At 33.3% G+C, this 14,963-nt stretch overlaps 1 protein-coding gene across 2 annotated transcripts in view; it reads left to right on the top strand.

Moving 5' to 3' along the window:
- The window catches only part of LOC129234475 (probable cysteine--tRNA ligase, mitochondrial), a 45,786-nt gene extending 31,195 nt beyond the window's left edge, over window positions 1-14,591 (top strand). For both annotated transcript variants that reach the window (XM_054868476.1, XM_054868475.1), the window contains 4 exons: window positions 10,359-10,474; window positions 12,983-13,073; window positions 14,118-14,236; window positions 14,349-14,591. In XM_054868476.1, coding sequence (XP_054724451.1) covers window positions 10,359-10,474; window positions 12,983-13,073; window positions 14,118-14,236; window positions 14,349-14,405 — 383 coding nt within the window. In that variant the 3' untranslated portion in view covers window positions 14,406-14,591. The remainder of the gene's footprint in view (window positions 1-10,358; window positions 10,475-12,982; window positions 13,074-14,117; window positions 14,237-14,348) is intronic.
- The last annotated feature ends 372 nt before the right edge of the window (window positions 14,592-14,963 follow it).

The following is a 14,963-nucleotide window of genomic DNA, read 5'->3' as shown; positions in this document are numbered from 1 at the left end:
TTGTAACTGAAAAACACAGTTTTAGATGATTTTTGGTGATGTTGGCAAAAGAGATTTCTTAGGAAAGGAACTTAAAAGGAAACCTTAAAAATGAAATTGTAGGCCATCTTTGTATCCCTACGGGGACCTTCAATGGTGTTATCAGAGAGTTCATGGGCAATTACTGGTAATATTTTCAGGATTGAATCCCAGAAAACGACATTTTAGGCAATCTTTGTTCATATTAAGAGGAAGGTAGGTACTATTGGCCCTAAACCAATTGAGATTTAGTGATTTGCCCAGGAGGAAAGCAATTCCATACTCATTTTAAATTAAATAACAATTTATTCAAAAACCTGAGTATATATGTATAGGAAAAACAAACTTTCAACATTTATAAAATCAACAAATCCCCATAAACAGAGGCTAAGTTAGATTCATTAGGGCATTATGTGATAATTTGATCATAACTAGTGATCACAATGCAGGTATACCGAATACTGGTATTTCAAGCTATTTTACAATTTTGTAATTCCGGTATTTGCTGAGGTAAAATACTGGTATTTTTAGAATTAGCTGAAAGTAATAGTTTTTAATTAAAGAGTTCTCAATTTAACTTATTAGCCCGGTCAAAATAGACCAAAAAAAAGCGAAAGTTCGGAAAAATTCCCATAAAGCTGAAAATTGGTACAGACCTTAAGAACATCATTATACATGAAATGTCAAAAGTCCTCATCGATCCGAGTGGAGCTAAAACTTTTATGCAAGGTCAAAGGTCAAAAAATCAATTTTTCATATATATCTCTTAAACGATAATTGTTAGCGAAAAAATAGAGGTTACAAAGTTTGAAAGGTATGCAATTGTGTACAAACAAGTGGGGATTCCGAGGATGGGTCATGGGTGTTATACCTTCCACCCCAGGGGCGCCGACTTGCAAAAATCATTCGGGGGGCTGGCCCAGTCATCACCGGGGGTTTAGGGGGCTATGTAATCCCATGGAGGTTCCCCCCCCCCCAAATAAAGGTCGATTGTTGTGCCTTGAAAATGCCAATTTACATATTTTCTGGTGTGTATAATTTAAAAAACAAACAGTATGTGGCATGGCGTTTTCAAAGTAAAACAATCCAAAAATTGGTATACAAATTTTTCTGGTTCAACTAGATCATGTCACTTGTCTTAGTAAGAGACATTTTTTTGTTCTAATTTATGGGGAGTCATGCAGTGCCGTAGCTAGGCATGGAAAAGGTAGGGCGCTTGACTTGCATTGAAGGGCACTGCCAGAGACGCCGACTTAAAAAATATCGGGGAAAGGGGGCATGCCGCAGGACATTTTCTAAATTTGAGATGAAAAATAGTGAATTTTAAAGTTTTTTTAAAATCATATAATCAACATTAGAACCTCAAAAACTCGACAAGCCCGACACATATTTTTTGGCTTCGAAAACCGGAAGAAATAAATACAAACACACACAGTATTTTTGTAAAAAGGAAATTTAATTTACGCATGCTTTTTAAGACCAGTTGTTTTTACATTAGTGATATCGGCTAACATATTCAAGTGTAAACGCAGTCTCTCAATGTCTAGGTCATTTTTGAAAAACTCAGTTGATTTTTCAAAATGTTCTCTTCTCTTTCACCTCTGTTTAATAAAAGCAAGCACTCTTGTTCAACTGCAATGACCTGTGTGCGTCCAGTTGATGTAAATCGCCCAATAATGCAAAATTGCACCATTTTACAAACCTCAATGTATATTGCCTTGTAGTACAGTCAACTCCGTCTTACGCGAGGGATGCATTCCAAGACCTCTCGCGTAGGTCGAATTTTCGCGTTGTGGAAAAGGGTATGTGTAAAATTTTTTATAAACGTACCCAATTATTTTAGACACTTCTAAACACCCCCTCAAACTGTTAAAAACCATCTCTTAACTAACTGTACATTACTGTCTCTTACATAAAGAACTGAATGTTTACTTGTATTTAAAAAAAAGCGTTTTATTCAACATAAAATACTGCTACGATGTACAAAATCAATGATTAATGGGAAAAAAAGAAAAAATAAACCAGTATACGGTAGACACAGTAATTAGTAAGAAAAGCAAATGCATATTTAGTTGTACTGTACAGTCGATCAATTAATGATATTCGTACACAATACATGAGCAGTTTCCATTTTCATAAATTTTTGCAAGACACTACTCGGTGAATTTTTACGGATTTCCTTTTCTTGACTTGTAATTGTATGTACGGAAGAATCACTCATATCTAATTCTCGTGCTACCTTCAACGCATTTTTTAGTTGACCATCAGCTTTTCAAGAAGCTCTAGCTTTTCTTTAATTGTCATGAAACTTTCTCTTTTTATCTTCACAAACTTTAGATGAAACAGCGCTCTTAGGTGTCATTATATTTCATTAACTTTCGCATTTAAAATGAAAAGGGAACTTCTACTCTCAGCGATGGTAAAAGGATAAAGATACATTCATGAAAAAAATTTTTTAGTAACCAATAACAAAGCTGATACGAACACACCACGATTCCCTTCCGAGAATTTTCGTGTTGCGGTGAGGAATTCGCGTTAGGTCTGAATACTGGAGAAAAAATCGTGTTTATAGCTATTTCGCATAAGTAGCGCGAGTCAAATGTTTTCCTTTGGGATTTTGAAAGTGTGTGGTGAGCTGCCTTCATTGTTTTCATACTTCTTTGGTACACGTCGATTCCGAGGAAGGGAAGGATCATCATTTTGTGAAGGTTTTCTTTTAAACACGATTCCCAAAAGTATTCAAAACTATCACGCCTCCCATTTTATATACAAATCAAACTCTCATATATATTTTTCCAGATCAGCAACACTTAGGTGAGCGCGCCGCAGCGCTGCCCACCGGCAACAGACTTGACCCGTAAGTTCGCGCACTGGAACAAATTTTTACAGTACTCGCAGCACTGTAACACCATCATCATTCGCACCACTCGTTTTCAGTTAACCTGCTTACACAACCGTAATAATTATTTGTTTTAACTCATTACTGAATATATTTTACAAGGTAAACTATCTTCAAACAAGGAAAATAAAAGATAAATTTATGAGTTTAGAAAGCATAATGTAACTTAGAATTTTCTTGATTTATTGGGGGGGCTCTGCCCCCTCAAAAATATTTTTGAGGGGGCTCGGGCCCCCTCAAGCCCCATGGAGTCGACGCCACTGTTCCACCCTAAAGCTACTAAATATAGGTTAAAATGGCATTGGAGACATATTAAAAAAAAAAAAATCCCTTAGACCCCTTATTTGTACCCCTATTTGGTACTTTGACTATGAAATTAACACAAGTATAGTTAAGGACAACACTGAAGTGAAGTGTCAGAAGTCCCCATAGATCCCAATGGAGCTAAAAATTTTATTCAAGGTCAAAGGTCAAAAACCGATTTTTCGCAGCTATCTCTTAAACGGTAAGTGTTATTGTAAAAATAGGGGATACAAAGATTAAAAATTAATAGATAATTAATAGATAATTATGCACAAACGGAAGGGCATTCAGTGGATGGGTCAAGGGGTCATACCCCCCTCTCCCTAAAGCAATAAAATAAAGTCTAAAACTGCAGTTCAGGGACTCAAATTTCTAAAAATTCACCCTAAAATTCACCCTAAAATCCCAATTTTTGTCCAAATATTGCACTTTGACTATGAAATTACCATAGAAATAATTAGAGACATCATTATAAACGAAATTTCAAACGTTCCCAAAGAATCCCAGTGGAGCTAAACGTTTTATTCAAGGTCGAAGCTCAGAAAATCAATTTTTCACAAATATCTCTTAAACGGTAAGTGTCTTAAAATAGAGGATACAAAGTTTGAAAACTATGCATTAATGTACATACAAGCGGAGATTTAGAGGCTGTGCCTTGGTGGTCTTACCCCCCAGCCCTCCCCCCCCCCCTAAGCGACAAAATTAAAGCTGCAATTCGGTGACATATTTTGTTGACCTTAAACCCCCTATATGTGCCCGAAAATTACTTTGATCCCTTTCTGATAACGAGTACTTCCAAAACCAGAAGCTAGATCTGCCCTAGGTGTTAAAAAAGCCCAATATTTGTGCCCCCCCCCCCCCCCAATAAATGATAACATTCATAAGGTATCGCAGTTTTTGAAACTTGGAAATAGTACTGAAGCTCCTTTTCTTTCTTTCGAGTGACCTCAAGAAACTACACTTGACCGCTATGCCTATCCCCTCTTACGATTCACACACCCCCTTCAAACTGAAAAGATCAAATTACATTCAGGGAAGAGTGGATGCGCTCAGATTTGGAGAATACAAAGCATTACTTGTTACTTTGGATCAACCTTTGTATGCAAAGGCTAGAGAAATTGTTGCTGCTGCATCTGAAGGATCTGATTAGGGATAATAGGTACTGAGAGGCATCTTATATCCATTAAATAAGGGATAATGTTGTACTTGTTTCACCATTTTCACATAATTTGAACCAGAAAGAGTTGAACTTCCTATAAAAACGTCTTTTCAACATATTGTATAATTTACAAATTAATATGCGCTTTTTATAATAACAGTTATGGTTTTGAAATAATTGCAAAATAAAAAAAAAAACATTTTTTGACCTTTGACCGTGCATAAAATGTTTATATTAAGTGGGATCGATGGGGATTTTTTATATTTCATTTATAATTGTGTATTTTGTGTCTCTGCCAATTTTCAGCTGTATGTGAATTTTTCCGATTTTTTAAGTTTTTTTTGTTTATTTTGACATTTGACCTTCCATAAAATTTTTAGTTCAAGTGGAATCGATGGGAATTTTTCATATATCATTCACAATGATGCATTTCAAGTCTGTACCAATTTTCAGCACTGTACGAATGTTTTCAATTTTTTTTTAAAAAAATTTCAATTTTGACCTTTGACCTTGCATAAAATTTTTAGCTCCACTCGGATCGATGAGGATTTTTGATATTTCACTTATAATGATGTTCTTAAGGTCTGTACCAATTTTCAGCTTTATGGGAATTTTTCCGAACTCGAATGTCTATTTTGACCGGGCTATTATTAGATATCTACGGTTATTTTAAATGTGCATTTCGATTTCAATGAGACAGTACTGAAATCAATCTATTGAATCAACCGCATTGTAACACATCCTGCAGAACAAACAGTTTCCCCTGCCAATTTGTTTTTCCTAATTTCTCAAAAATTAAAGAGTAGACTGAACGTTTTCTTTTGAAAGAATTTCTTTCCATGGTCTGGAAGGTCTATTCATCATTCTTGATGAATTGCCTAATCTTCCTTTTCTATCTTTCTTCCTATCAATAAGTGCACCACTAACCAGGAAACATCACGATCAAGGAAATTCAAAAAAATTCCAAATTGGTGGCATTCGAAAGAGCATTGGAAAACATGTTTATGGCACTGAAACTACGTGCCCTCGTGACCACGTTATCGAAATATGAGGTCTTAAAAATTGCCGAAATTTTTAGTAAAGTCGCCAAATTTAGCGAGTTTTGTTCAGAAATGGAAGGTACGGCGCGAATTCAACATCTGCATCTGACAAGACATTTCACTTCCATATTTGGTCACCACCAAAGCGGTGAGAAATAGCGCATTAATTCTTTACTCGGGGTGACTACCATGGCGCGGGGTGTCGTGGCACAGACTGCGGCATTGAAATTTTTAGGGGCTTGTGTTCCGGGATATTAACGTGCAACTGTATAGGGGAAAAGCCACCGCCCAAACTATTTGTTTTATTTTATTGTAAAAACAATGGAAATATAATGTATATTGACTTCAAATCATATTTTCTTTTGACGAATCCCCTAGACCCCGAGGGGAGTTCCAACAAACATTTGCTTCCAACTACAGAAATGTGAATGTGGGTGTGTCTTTTGTTGCTTTTCGAATAACTAAAAGTAATTTTCTCGAATAATTTAATTTGAACCTCCCCCCTGTAAAATGTTATGGAGAAGGTCAAGATAAAAATGTCTTTTAGCATTTTAGGTAGTAGTAGTAGATGTAAGTAGATTTTTCTTCACTATTTTTCGTGGTTATTATTATTGGTGAAATATATTTTATTTCTAAACAAGGTTCTCATAAGTATTAATTATTTTTTCTTTTAGGTTCTGTGCAAAGCTAATTTGTTCTGATTTTTGACATTTTACTATAGTAATAAAGCAAATTAAAATATACTGCAGTGAGAGGTTCCCCGAGCTTAAACTTTTGGGAAAGCAAAAATTCTCAATTTGCCAAAGAAAATTCAAATTTTGCCGAGCGATAAAATACGAGTATGCGCAAATAATAATGTATGAAAAGTGACTTTCGGGAGTTAAAAAATTGTAATTATGTCCTCTAATTTGCCGAACTGTCGGACGAACTTTGTCGAATAAGGAAAATTTTTGGGAGGTCACAGTGAAATCCCATCAGTGCGCTCCTAACTGCAGTCAACAAGAACGACCTCCTATTACTGCGACCGATCTGTCATAGGGTTCGAGCACAAAATCTCGTTTAAAATTCCACAGATGTAATGATATTTTAGCATCCAATAGAACGTATTAACTGAATACATTTGAGTATACCGTTCAAAGTTTAAACTTTTTTGTTATTCTTAAGACTGTCTGTTAAAAAACTGATGTTTAAAACTTTTATGCTTCTGCGGGTGAAATATTTCCACTGAAAGAGTTTATTCGATGATGAAACTGTTTTGAAAAAAATATTATAACCGTAGAGAAACGATAAACACACTTTAAAGTCTTTTTTTTTTTTTGAAAAGTCGTAAATCTGAAGTCTTCAACAGTATCTAAATACGAAGAAAACGACAATTTTCAAGATTGCAAACCATGTTCTCAAATTTAAAAAAAAAAAAAAACGATTTCTGTCAGTTATTTCCAGTGTGTTTTTCGTTATGTGTATCGTTTTCAAGTTATGCCCTCTAACAAGTCAAATAAAAAAAAAACTGTATTAATTTTTATTTTGCTCGTATTTGAATTCCCTTTTAACGTGAAACATAATTGGTAAAAGTGACTTAGGTATTTTTAAAAATGATTAAATAACATGCAATATGATGTGCATTTACGTTATAGCGACTTTCAGTTGCAGTGACAGACTTTTTCGAACTACAGGGGTTGTTGTAATGAACGTAGACTATAAAATTTTTGATAAGAATTTGTTGTGAAGTAATTTTCGACATCGTTAGTTTTGCTGTGCAAATTTTTGACATTTACTATCCGTTGTTTTCTTTTTTTTGAATTATTATTATTATTATTTTTTTTTTTTTTTTGATTTTAAATTAAAAATTAAACATTTTCGCTAGCAGTGGTCAGACAATAAAACTTCATGAATAATAATAACTTTTGAAAAAATAAATAAGAGCTGGGATACTACAATCCATGATCATTTTCTTTCAACATCAAAAACTATCCATTTTATTTTCAATATATAAGCTTTAATAAACATGTTTTTCTTACTTATTCATTTTAGTTCTCGTACATAATTATTAATTACGTACAACACATTTCATAACAAGAGTACAAATTTAAATTAGTTAAGTAAAACACACTTGAAATGCACTTAAATTCTGAAATGCATTATTATCACGATTACAAAGTTAAATCCTACGTTCAATTTCGTTGTAATGTTGTAGCTCCTCTGGATAAAGTTCTCTAGTTTCCATTTCACAGGCTTCATAGTTACTTTTTAATTTTACACACACAAGTAAAGGGTTAATTCGAAACATCGTTTACGCGCTTTGCAGATGACCAGAAATGGGAATGAGAGTCTTGCTAGACGCAGGCGATGAAATCACGTGGTATTTGCCATTTCCTGCCAAGTCTTTAAATTTGGCGAATTTTCGTAAGATTTCGACAAACTTTGACCCCCCATATCTCAAAAACTAAAGGACGAGGGCACACAATATTTGGGTCAAATTTTTTTCTAAAGATACTCTTTCGAATGCGACCATTTTTAACTTTTTTCATGATTACTGAGCTCGTGATGTTTCCTGGTAAGAGATAATTGAAATATTTATTTCGTTGGTAGGGATGCTTCCCTAGGGATCTTAGCTCTTCCCATCACAAAGAGAGAATCCTACCTTGTTTCCTTCTTTTGTTTTAGTAACTCACTTAAAAACAAGAAACAAAATAAGTGAAACAAGAGTCTCTCTCTTAAACAAAGTAATTTTTATTGAAGTGAAAAAAACAACATGTCAACAGCATAAATAAAATCCTAAAGCACTACAATAAATGCTGTTGTATGAAGAAAAGTATTGCATATGAGTCTTGTTACTATTCTGCATATGTACTGTGAAATGGAAAACGGAACTTAAAAAAGTAATATTGTCTCAACCAACAAGGACGGATACAAAGGAGGGGAAATGGGGGCGACCACCCCTCCCTTGAGGGAACCTGCACCGGCAGTTGTTTTGAACTGAAGTCCTAAATTGCAAGTGTAGACTGTAGACGTTGAGAAAAGGAATAGGGTTTGAAGTTTTAAAAAGCTTAATTTTAGACTACCTTCGATTATGTTTGGAAGGTTTCGAAACATTCTCAAACGCAATTTTAGAATACCTCTCTCAACGGAAAAAGCACGGAATAATTTTAGGGACCTCCGGAGTAAATCTCTATACTTTAGTTGGTTTAGAAAAAAATACTGTGGCACCCCTCCCCCCTACCGCCTCAGAGCATATAGAAATCAGGTTTGTTGTAAGAAAGGTCATTTAAAAAATCAATCACCCCCTCCTTGAAAACTTTCTGGATCCATCCTTGTCAACCATCAATTCTTGTATGAAAAAAATAACTAAATGAGTATACATGAATATAGCAAAAAAAATACTTTTTAAATTTTTTGTAATGAAAAAGTTGAAAGCCTCACATGCAAAGGGTGCAAAACTAGTGATTGTTGGAGTTAGTTTTCATCTAATTTCTATTTCTCAAAACTAGAATTTCCTCTTTGTGCGTGACTTATATCTATTGATCTTATCGAAAAAAGAAAAGTGGGAACTAACTATTCACAATGTACAAAATAACTTATAGTAAAACACACTTAGGAGTTGCTCTTGATTTTCCTTTACGGGAAAAAAAATCCACGCATAGCTTTTATTCAGAGAAGAGGGATGCAGGTCCATAAAAGTTGACAAAAATGCAGCATATGCTCAAAATAGTGAAGTTAGTGTTTTCTGATATTTGTTATTTAGTGTTTTAAAATTTTGTCCAAATTGTTCCCTAAATTTTTCTAAATTACCACTCCGACCCCTGCAAATAAGAGCAGGCATCCTGCATTTGGCATCGTTTTCGCCAAATGACAGATGAATAAAATTATGTGTTTAACCAAGTCAACGCCTCCTAAATACTAAATGCTTATCGCCTTCTCGCTTTTAACGTAGAACAAAATGATTCCAGTAAGCACAATTTTTGTACTCTCGCTACTGCCTTCTATCAAAGGTTGAAAGTATTAGAAATCAACAGGGGAACACAATTGGTTACTTCTAAATTTAAATTTTGAAATTAACCAATTAACAATTTGATTTGAATTTTTGGATCCATCGTCATAGCAACGCCGTTCATGTATTGCCGCCAGATAGCGTTGATAGTGTACTGCTGGAGGATAACTTTTTGAAGCAAATGTGTTAGGCATTTAGTATTAAAGAGGGGTTGACCAGTTTTACATACTTGGCTGAAAGTTAGACTGCTTTACTCGCCAAATGATGGTTGTTAATGAGAATTTCCAATTGTATGGAGAGCGCTTATTATTTGGCATGAAGCCAGCTTAACCTCATTTACTTCACTTTTGTAAATCAATGTCTGTTGGTGTCTGTAAGTGAAGTGAAATAAAACCACGTGAAAAGGCTCTGGTGTTTGTGTGTAAAGATGGTTTCAAAGTTTCTTAGAGGCTTAAGTGATTTTAGTACACTATAATAGTCAAAACCACTTTCTTGTAGACAGCCAAAAGTAATCCAACGCTGTCAAAATGATAGTTAGGATATATAAAAGTTCAAATCATTGGTCAAGTAGCTTCAAGGGTGATTTTGACTAGATGAAAGCAATTGAAATACATGTTTTTAATGCATAAAATTTATATTTCAATCAAATCTAGCATTGAATTGGTGGATTTGAAAAATACTGTACATACATAGTTTACTTTCACACTGTATGCAGGCTAGAATTTGGCTGTTAGAATTTTGTTGTATAGAGCTATATGGAATATTTTATCTAAATGAGTGGGGATAATGTGTGGATAATTGGGCAGTTTGATAAATAGAAGCTTGAATAATCGGCGCTCTGTCATATATATTTTCCACTTGTTTTTGTCATTTTCAGTTAAAGCATTTAAAAAGTATTTCATGTTATGTATACTATACATGTATTTATGCATATTTATTTTCTTTTTCTAGCTCCCGAACAGACACAAACATGTTCTGAGTATCTTGAATGCATTTATAACTCATCCACAAATAAAATGAAAATTATTTCTGAAATATGTTCAGAAAAAGCTATTACCGAAACGGAGGTAAAATTTTTTAAAAGCTTCTATTAATTTTCTGTGGCTCAGGTGTACTAAATAATAATATGTAATACAGCAGAACAGCGGCTCCCATCCCATGCACCCTGACCCACAAGGGGGACCACAAAAGCTAGTCAGGAACCAAGATAAATCTTAGTCTTTTTTTTGGGGGGGGGACAATTCATAAGTGGGATGTTGCATCACTCAAAAGCTCTTTATTGTCCACAGTCAATAAGAAATACTTGTCGGATGGGGTAAGGCAAAGATGTTAAGTGATAAAAAGACTTCCAACTCTGGTCTTATAAATTGTGAGTTAGTAACTCAATGTTCAACCCAACTTATTGAAAAAAGCAAGGAAAATAAAACCCATTTTTGTAAATATAACCACGATTGCTTACATTTATAAATGGGTTTCTTTTTGTCTGGTTTTGACGAAGAACTTTATTGTGATTTGCACTGAAATGTATGTGATAAAACATTTTGAAATAAGCTATGTAAACGACAAAATAGTTTAATAATTAGTGTGTGTCAGTACGAAAATTATTAAAAAAAAAGCAGCTTGCAACATGAGTTGTAAAATCTTTGTTTTGGCACCTTTTTTTCGTACATTAGTTTTTGAAAAGTTTCATAATAGTATATTGTTTACTGAAGGTTTTTAAGAACACTTTTCTAACTTCTTTTTTTCCCTCTTTGTTTGTCGTGCTTTACATATAATCTTACATAATTAAAAACTGAACGTGTGTATGTACTTATCTATGTCCAAATTACTTCTCCAGAATGCCAGTGAACTAACCATCGAACCAGGTATCGATAGATTCGTAATTTAACATGATCCTCCAATAATAATTAGTGGAGATATCAATTGAAAACTATATATATATTAATTATAATACTTAGATTTGGATATAAAATCCCTATTTTTCGAAAACTTTCTTCCATTCAAATTATTATTCAGTGCTTCATCTCAACTTTCCATAATAAGGTTTTTATCAAAATTTTTAGCATGAAGAAAATCATTGAGAAGAAGGATCTGTTGCCATTTTTTTTTTCTTGAATATGAACAAATAAAATTCTGGATTTTGTTTTGAGACTTTTCCTGTGATTGGGGGATTTAAAATGTTTCCATTTTGGTTATTTTTATGCAATCTGCTGCAAAATTTACTTTTTTTTAAATTTCAACACTGATTGTTGAACACATACGTGTCACTTGACATAACTCTTATCTTTGAGGTAGACCGTGCAAAGCTGGGCAACACAGCGAGTATTTATGAATTTCTTATGGTTGGCAATGTTAATATTTCTTTGTGTTACATGATTTTATTATCGTCAGCCCTATTTATTGCTTTTTTTTTTTTTTTTTTGTAACGGCAACGACAAAAGAAATTAGATTTGGATGGAACTGTTTTGACAGAAATGTTTTGATGAAGTGTGAATGTTGTTTTTCTAGCACAATGTTGGCGGGAAATATTGTTTCATTTTTTACGTGAATAATTGTTCATACTTAAATTATTTTTATTTTATTCAAAATTTTTCTCAGCAAAAATATTTGCAAAAGCTGACCAATATTAGATTATTCGGGTATCTTTAGCATTGCATCTATGGAGAAATATTTGGTTCCGGAAGGTTTTATATTCGTTTATCCGTTACCTGATTAAGCGGGGCTGACAGTGCTGTAGAGCCCAAATTCTATGTATTCTGTTAGACTAGTGATAAAAGCCGAAAGAAGCTGGAATATGTAAAATCGGGGGCAGGGTCAAAAATCTAAGCACATTATTAAAAATTGACTCCTACCCACTCAACTAATGAAAGAAAAGTGTAGGCTTTACTTGTTTCTGTTTTTATTTACAATTTTATTCATGGTACCTTCTGTACCAACATTTTTTTGCTTCTTGCTTTGGTTGCAGATTTGCCTCTTGGTTTGTGCTCGCAAATAAAAATTGTTTTAAAGTTTCTATGCTTTGGGGATCACTTGATCAGCTGTAGGGACATCCTCCATTATTTCTTTTATTTCTTCATCATTATTATTGTAAGCGTTTATTAAATCCAATTCGTCAACTATTGCGATGGAAGATTAGACAATCAGAGGAAACCCTCAGAGATAAAGGGCAATAAGTCAGACCAAAAAGAGTGCCAAAGCGGCTTCAAAAAGTTATAAAACAAATTTATCTTGACAAAAAGATTTTTTTTTTTTTAAGTTTGTGTCTCTCCTGTAGATGAAAAATAATTTTTAACTGTTTGTAGAAAAACATATTAAGCATATTTTCTGAAAAAGGGTAAGTTAAATTCCGAAATATTTTAATATTATCAATATATAGTAATTTTCACCCACCTGCAGAGAACAATTTTGGAAGGAGGATAATGTATGAAACAGACAATGTAAAATCTGGGTTCTACTGGACCTAGGCTTTGAAAATGTATAAATCAAAGTTTATTTTTAACTCTTTTTTATAATTGCACATGCAGTTATTTGGTAATATACCAGAGCAGAATAATTTTTGTGCATTTTTTATTTAGAAAATCCTTGGAATTTATCGTCTTATTTCCCAAGCAGTTGATATTCTTTATGATAAAACTTCAATTTTCATGAAGATGGAACAAATGAATGGTGAGTTATTTTTATTTATTTCTATTTTTCAAAACTTCAGATTTTAAAATTCTAGTTTAATATATTTATGTTGAATACGCCTACATTACTTTATATTTTCTTTTATATATAATTAAGAAAAAAATGTTGCTTGTTTTGACTGTCACATTGTTAGTAGGCACAGCTCTACACAAATAACGTTGTTAACCCCTTGATTCTGGCTATGCACAATGCATATTAATGGCTACGTATGCTCTGTTTGTAGTGTCCTTTCTCTCATGTCTCATAGGGGAGATATACTTTTTTGCACATGAGATTACATGACCACTTTGAAACTATAGCTGTTAACTCGAAGAAGGAAGGGGGGATAGAACTGATTCATGTGAACTCTGAATCAATAGCATACCAGAAACGTTCACCCAAACAAGAAGGTGCAATAGGACGGATTATCTACGAGGATTTTTTTTTTTTCTTTTTATTGCTTTGTGTGTGAGCGCATTTTTAATTTCAAAGTATTGTGTTTTTGCAAGATAGTAAACTTCTAAATAATTCAATAAATGTGAGATGACAATCAAAACAAATTTCAATTTTGTAAATAAATAAACTTTTTCATGGTTAAAGTTGAGTAACGTAAAGTGCGACCTTTAATTTATTATTTTGCACTTTCCTTCTGCAAGTCTCCCTGAATTGCTGAATTGTCTTTGCTTTCCTGCAAAGCCTCGCAGCGGGAAACCATACGCTTATTTCAAGGACGTACTCAAGGGGTTAAAATGTTGGTAATAAGTATGTATTCATATAAAAACTGCTATAATCAAAAATATGCACTAGTAGTTTTGGACAGAGTTGATTGTTCAAAACTGTACAACTATGTCATAAATTGTTTATTTACCTATCAGATTCTCTCTATTTTTTTGAATCTGCAACAAATGACTTAATGGTTTTCCCCCATGAACTTTGAATTATTTATGAAGGCTCACGTGTACAAAATTTTCTTTTATAAGAACATTATAATGCATTTTTTTACTTCAATACTGTTGGAAGTTATGGGTTTATACTCTGTTGTAGATTTTTATCTGATGAAAAAAGAGAAAATGTCAAAAGAGGATAGGAAAAAAATGTCTCCTCTTCTTACTCTCTGTGATGAATTTAGATCTTCTGTACAAGAGTTGGGGATAGGTATAAAGGTAAGATTTGATTGGCTGGTGCAAAAAATTTATTCTGAAAAAAAAAATCTAATTTTTAATGAAAACAGTTTTGAAGACTCATTTTCCTGATTTTTTTTTCTTTTCTTTTTAGGATCGAAGTGATGCATCCTCGTGGATTCCACTTGTAAATTACAAAAGCCATATGTAGTTACTCAATAAAATACCCATTGAAAGAGTGTTTAAGTACATTACTTATGTATATAAACTCCGATATAATGCCACTATCGGATCCGATTCTATGGTGGCGCTGTATTAAGTTTGGCGGTTCATCGAATTTTACACAAAAATGTAGAATAGTATTATTAAGAAACATGATGAAATAAAGCATGTTCTTGCCTTATTAGTATAACGAGTTTTTTTTTATTAAATGATATTTCAGAGCTCCAACCATTTATGTAGTCTTACAACTTGTTCTTTGGTAAAAATATTTTTCAATGCTACTTTTTGTCCTAAATAACTCTTTCTATGTCTTTTTCTAATGCGAGTCCATGACTTTTATATCAATCGCATGTTTTTGTAAGAATCTTGTTAGTTACTAATTGCAGTCTTTTGCATATTCAAACGACGCTCACTTCTTCATTCTGAGGTTTTGCTTCAGATGAATTGGAATGTGAACTGAGAAATGCAAACTCAAAAAATTTGTCTTCAAAAGTTGAAACTGATTTGCTGGCATCGATGTATTTATTTGCTGTAAGAGGATGTTGCA

The sequence above is a fragment of the Uloborus diversus genome, chromosome 1, assembly GCF_026930045.1.
Source record: "Uloborus diversus isolate 005 chromosome 1, Udiv.v.3.1, whole genome shotgun sequence".
Taxonomy (NCBI): domain Eukaryota; kingdom Metazoa; phylum Arthropoda; class Arachnida; order Araneae; family Uloboridae; genus Uloborus; species Uloborus diversus.
The sequence above is the reverse complement of the archived record's forward strand: the minus strand, read 5'-3'. Positions and strand labels throughout refer to the sequence as shown.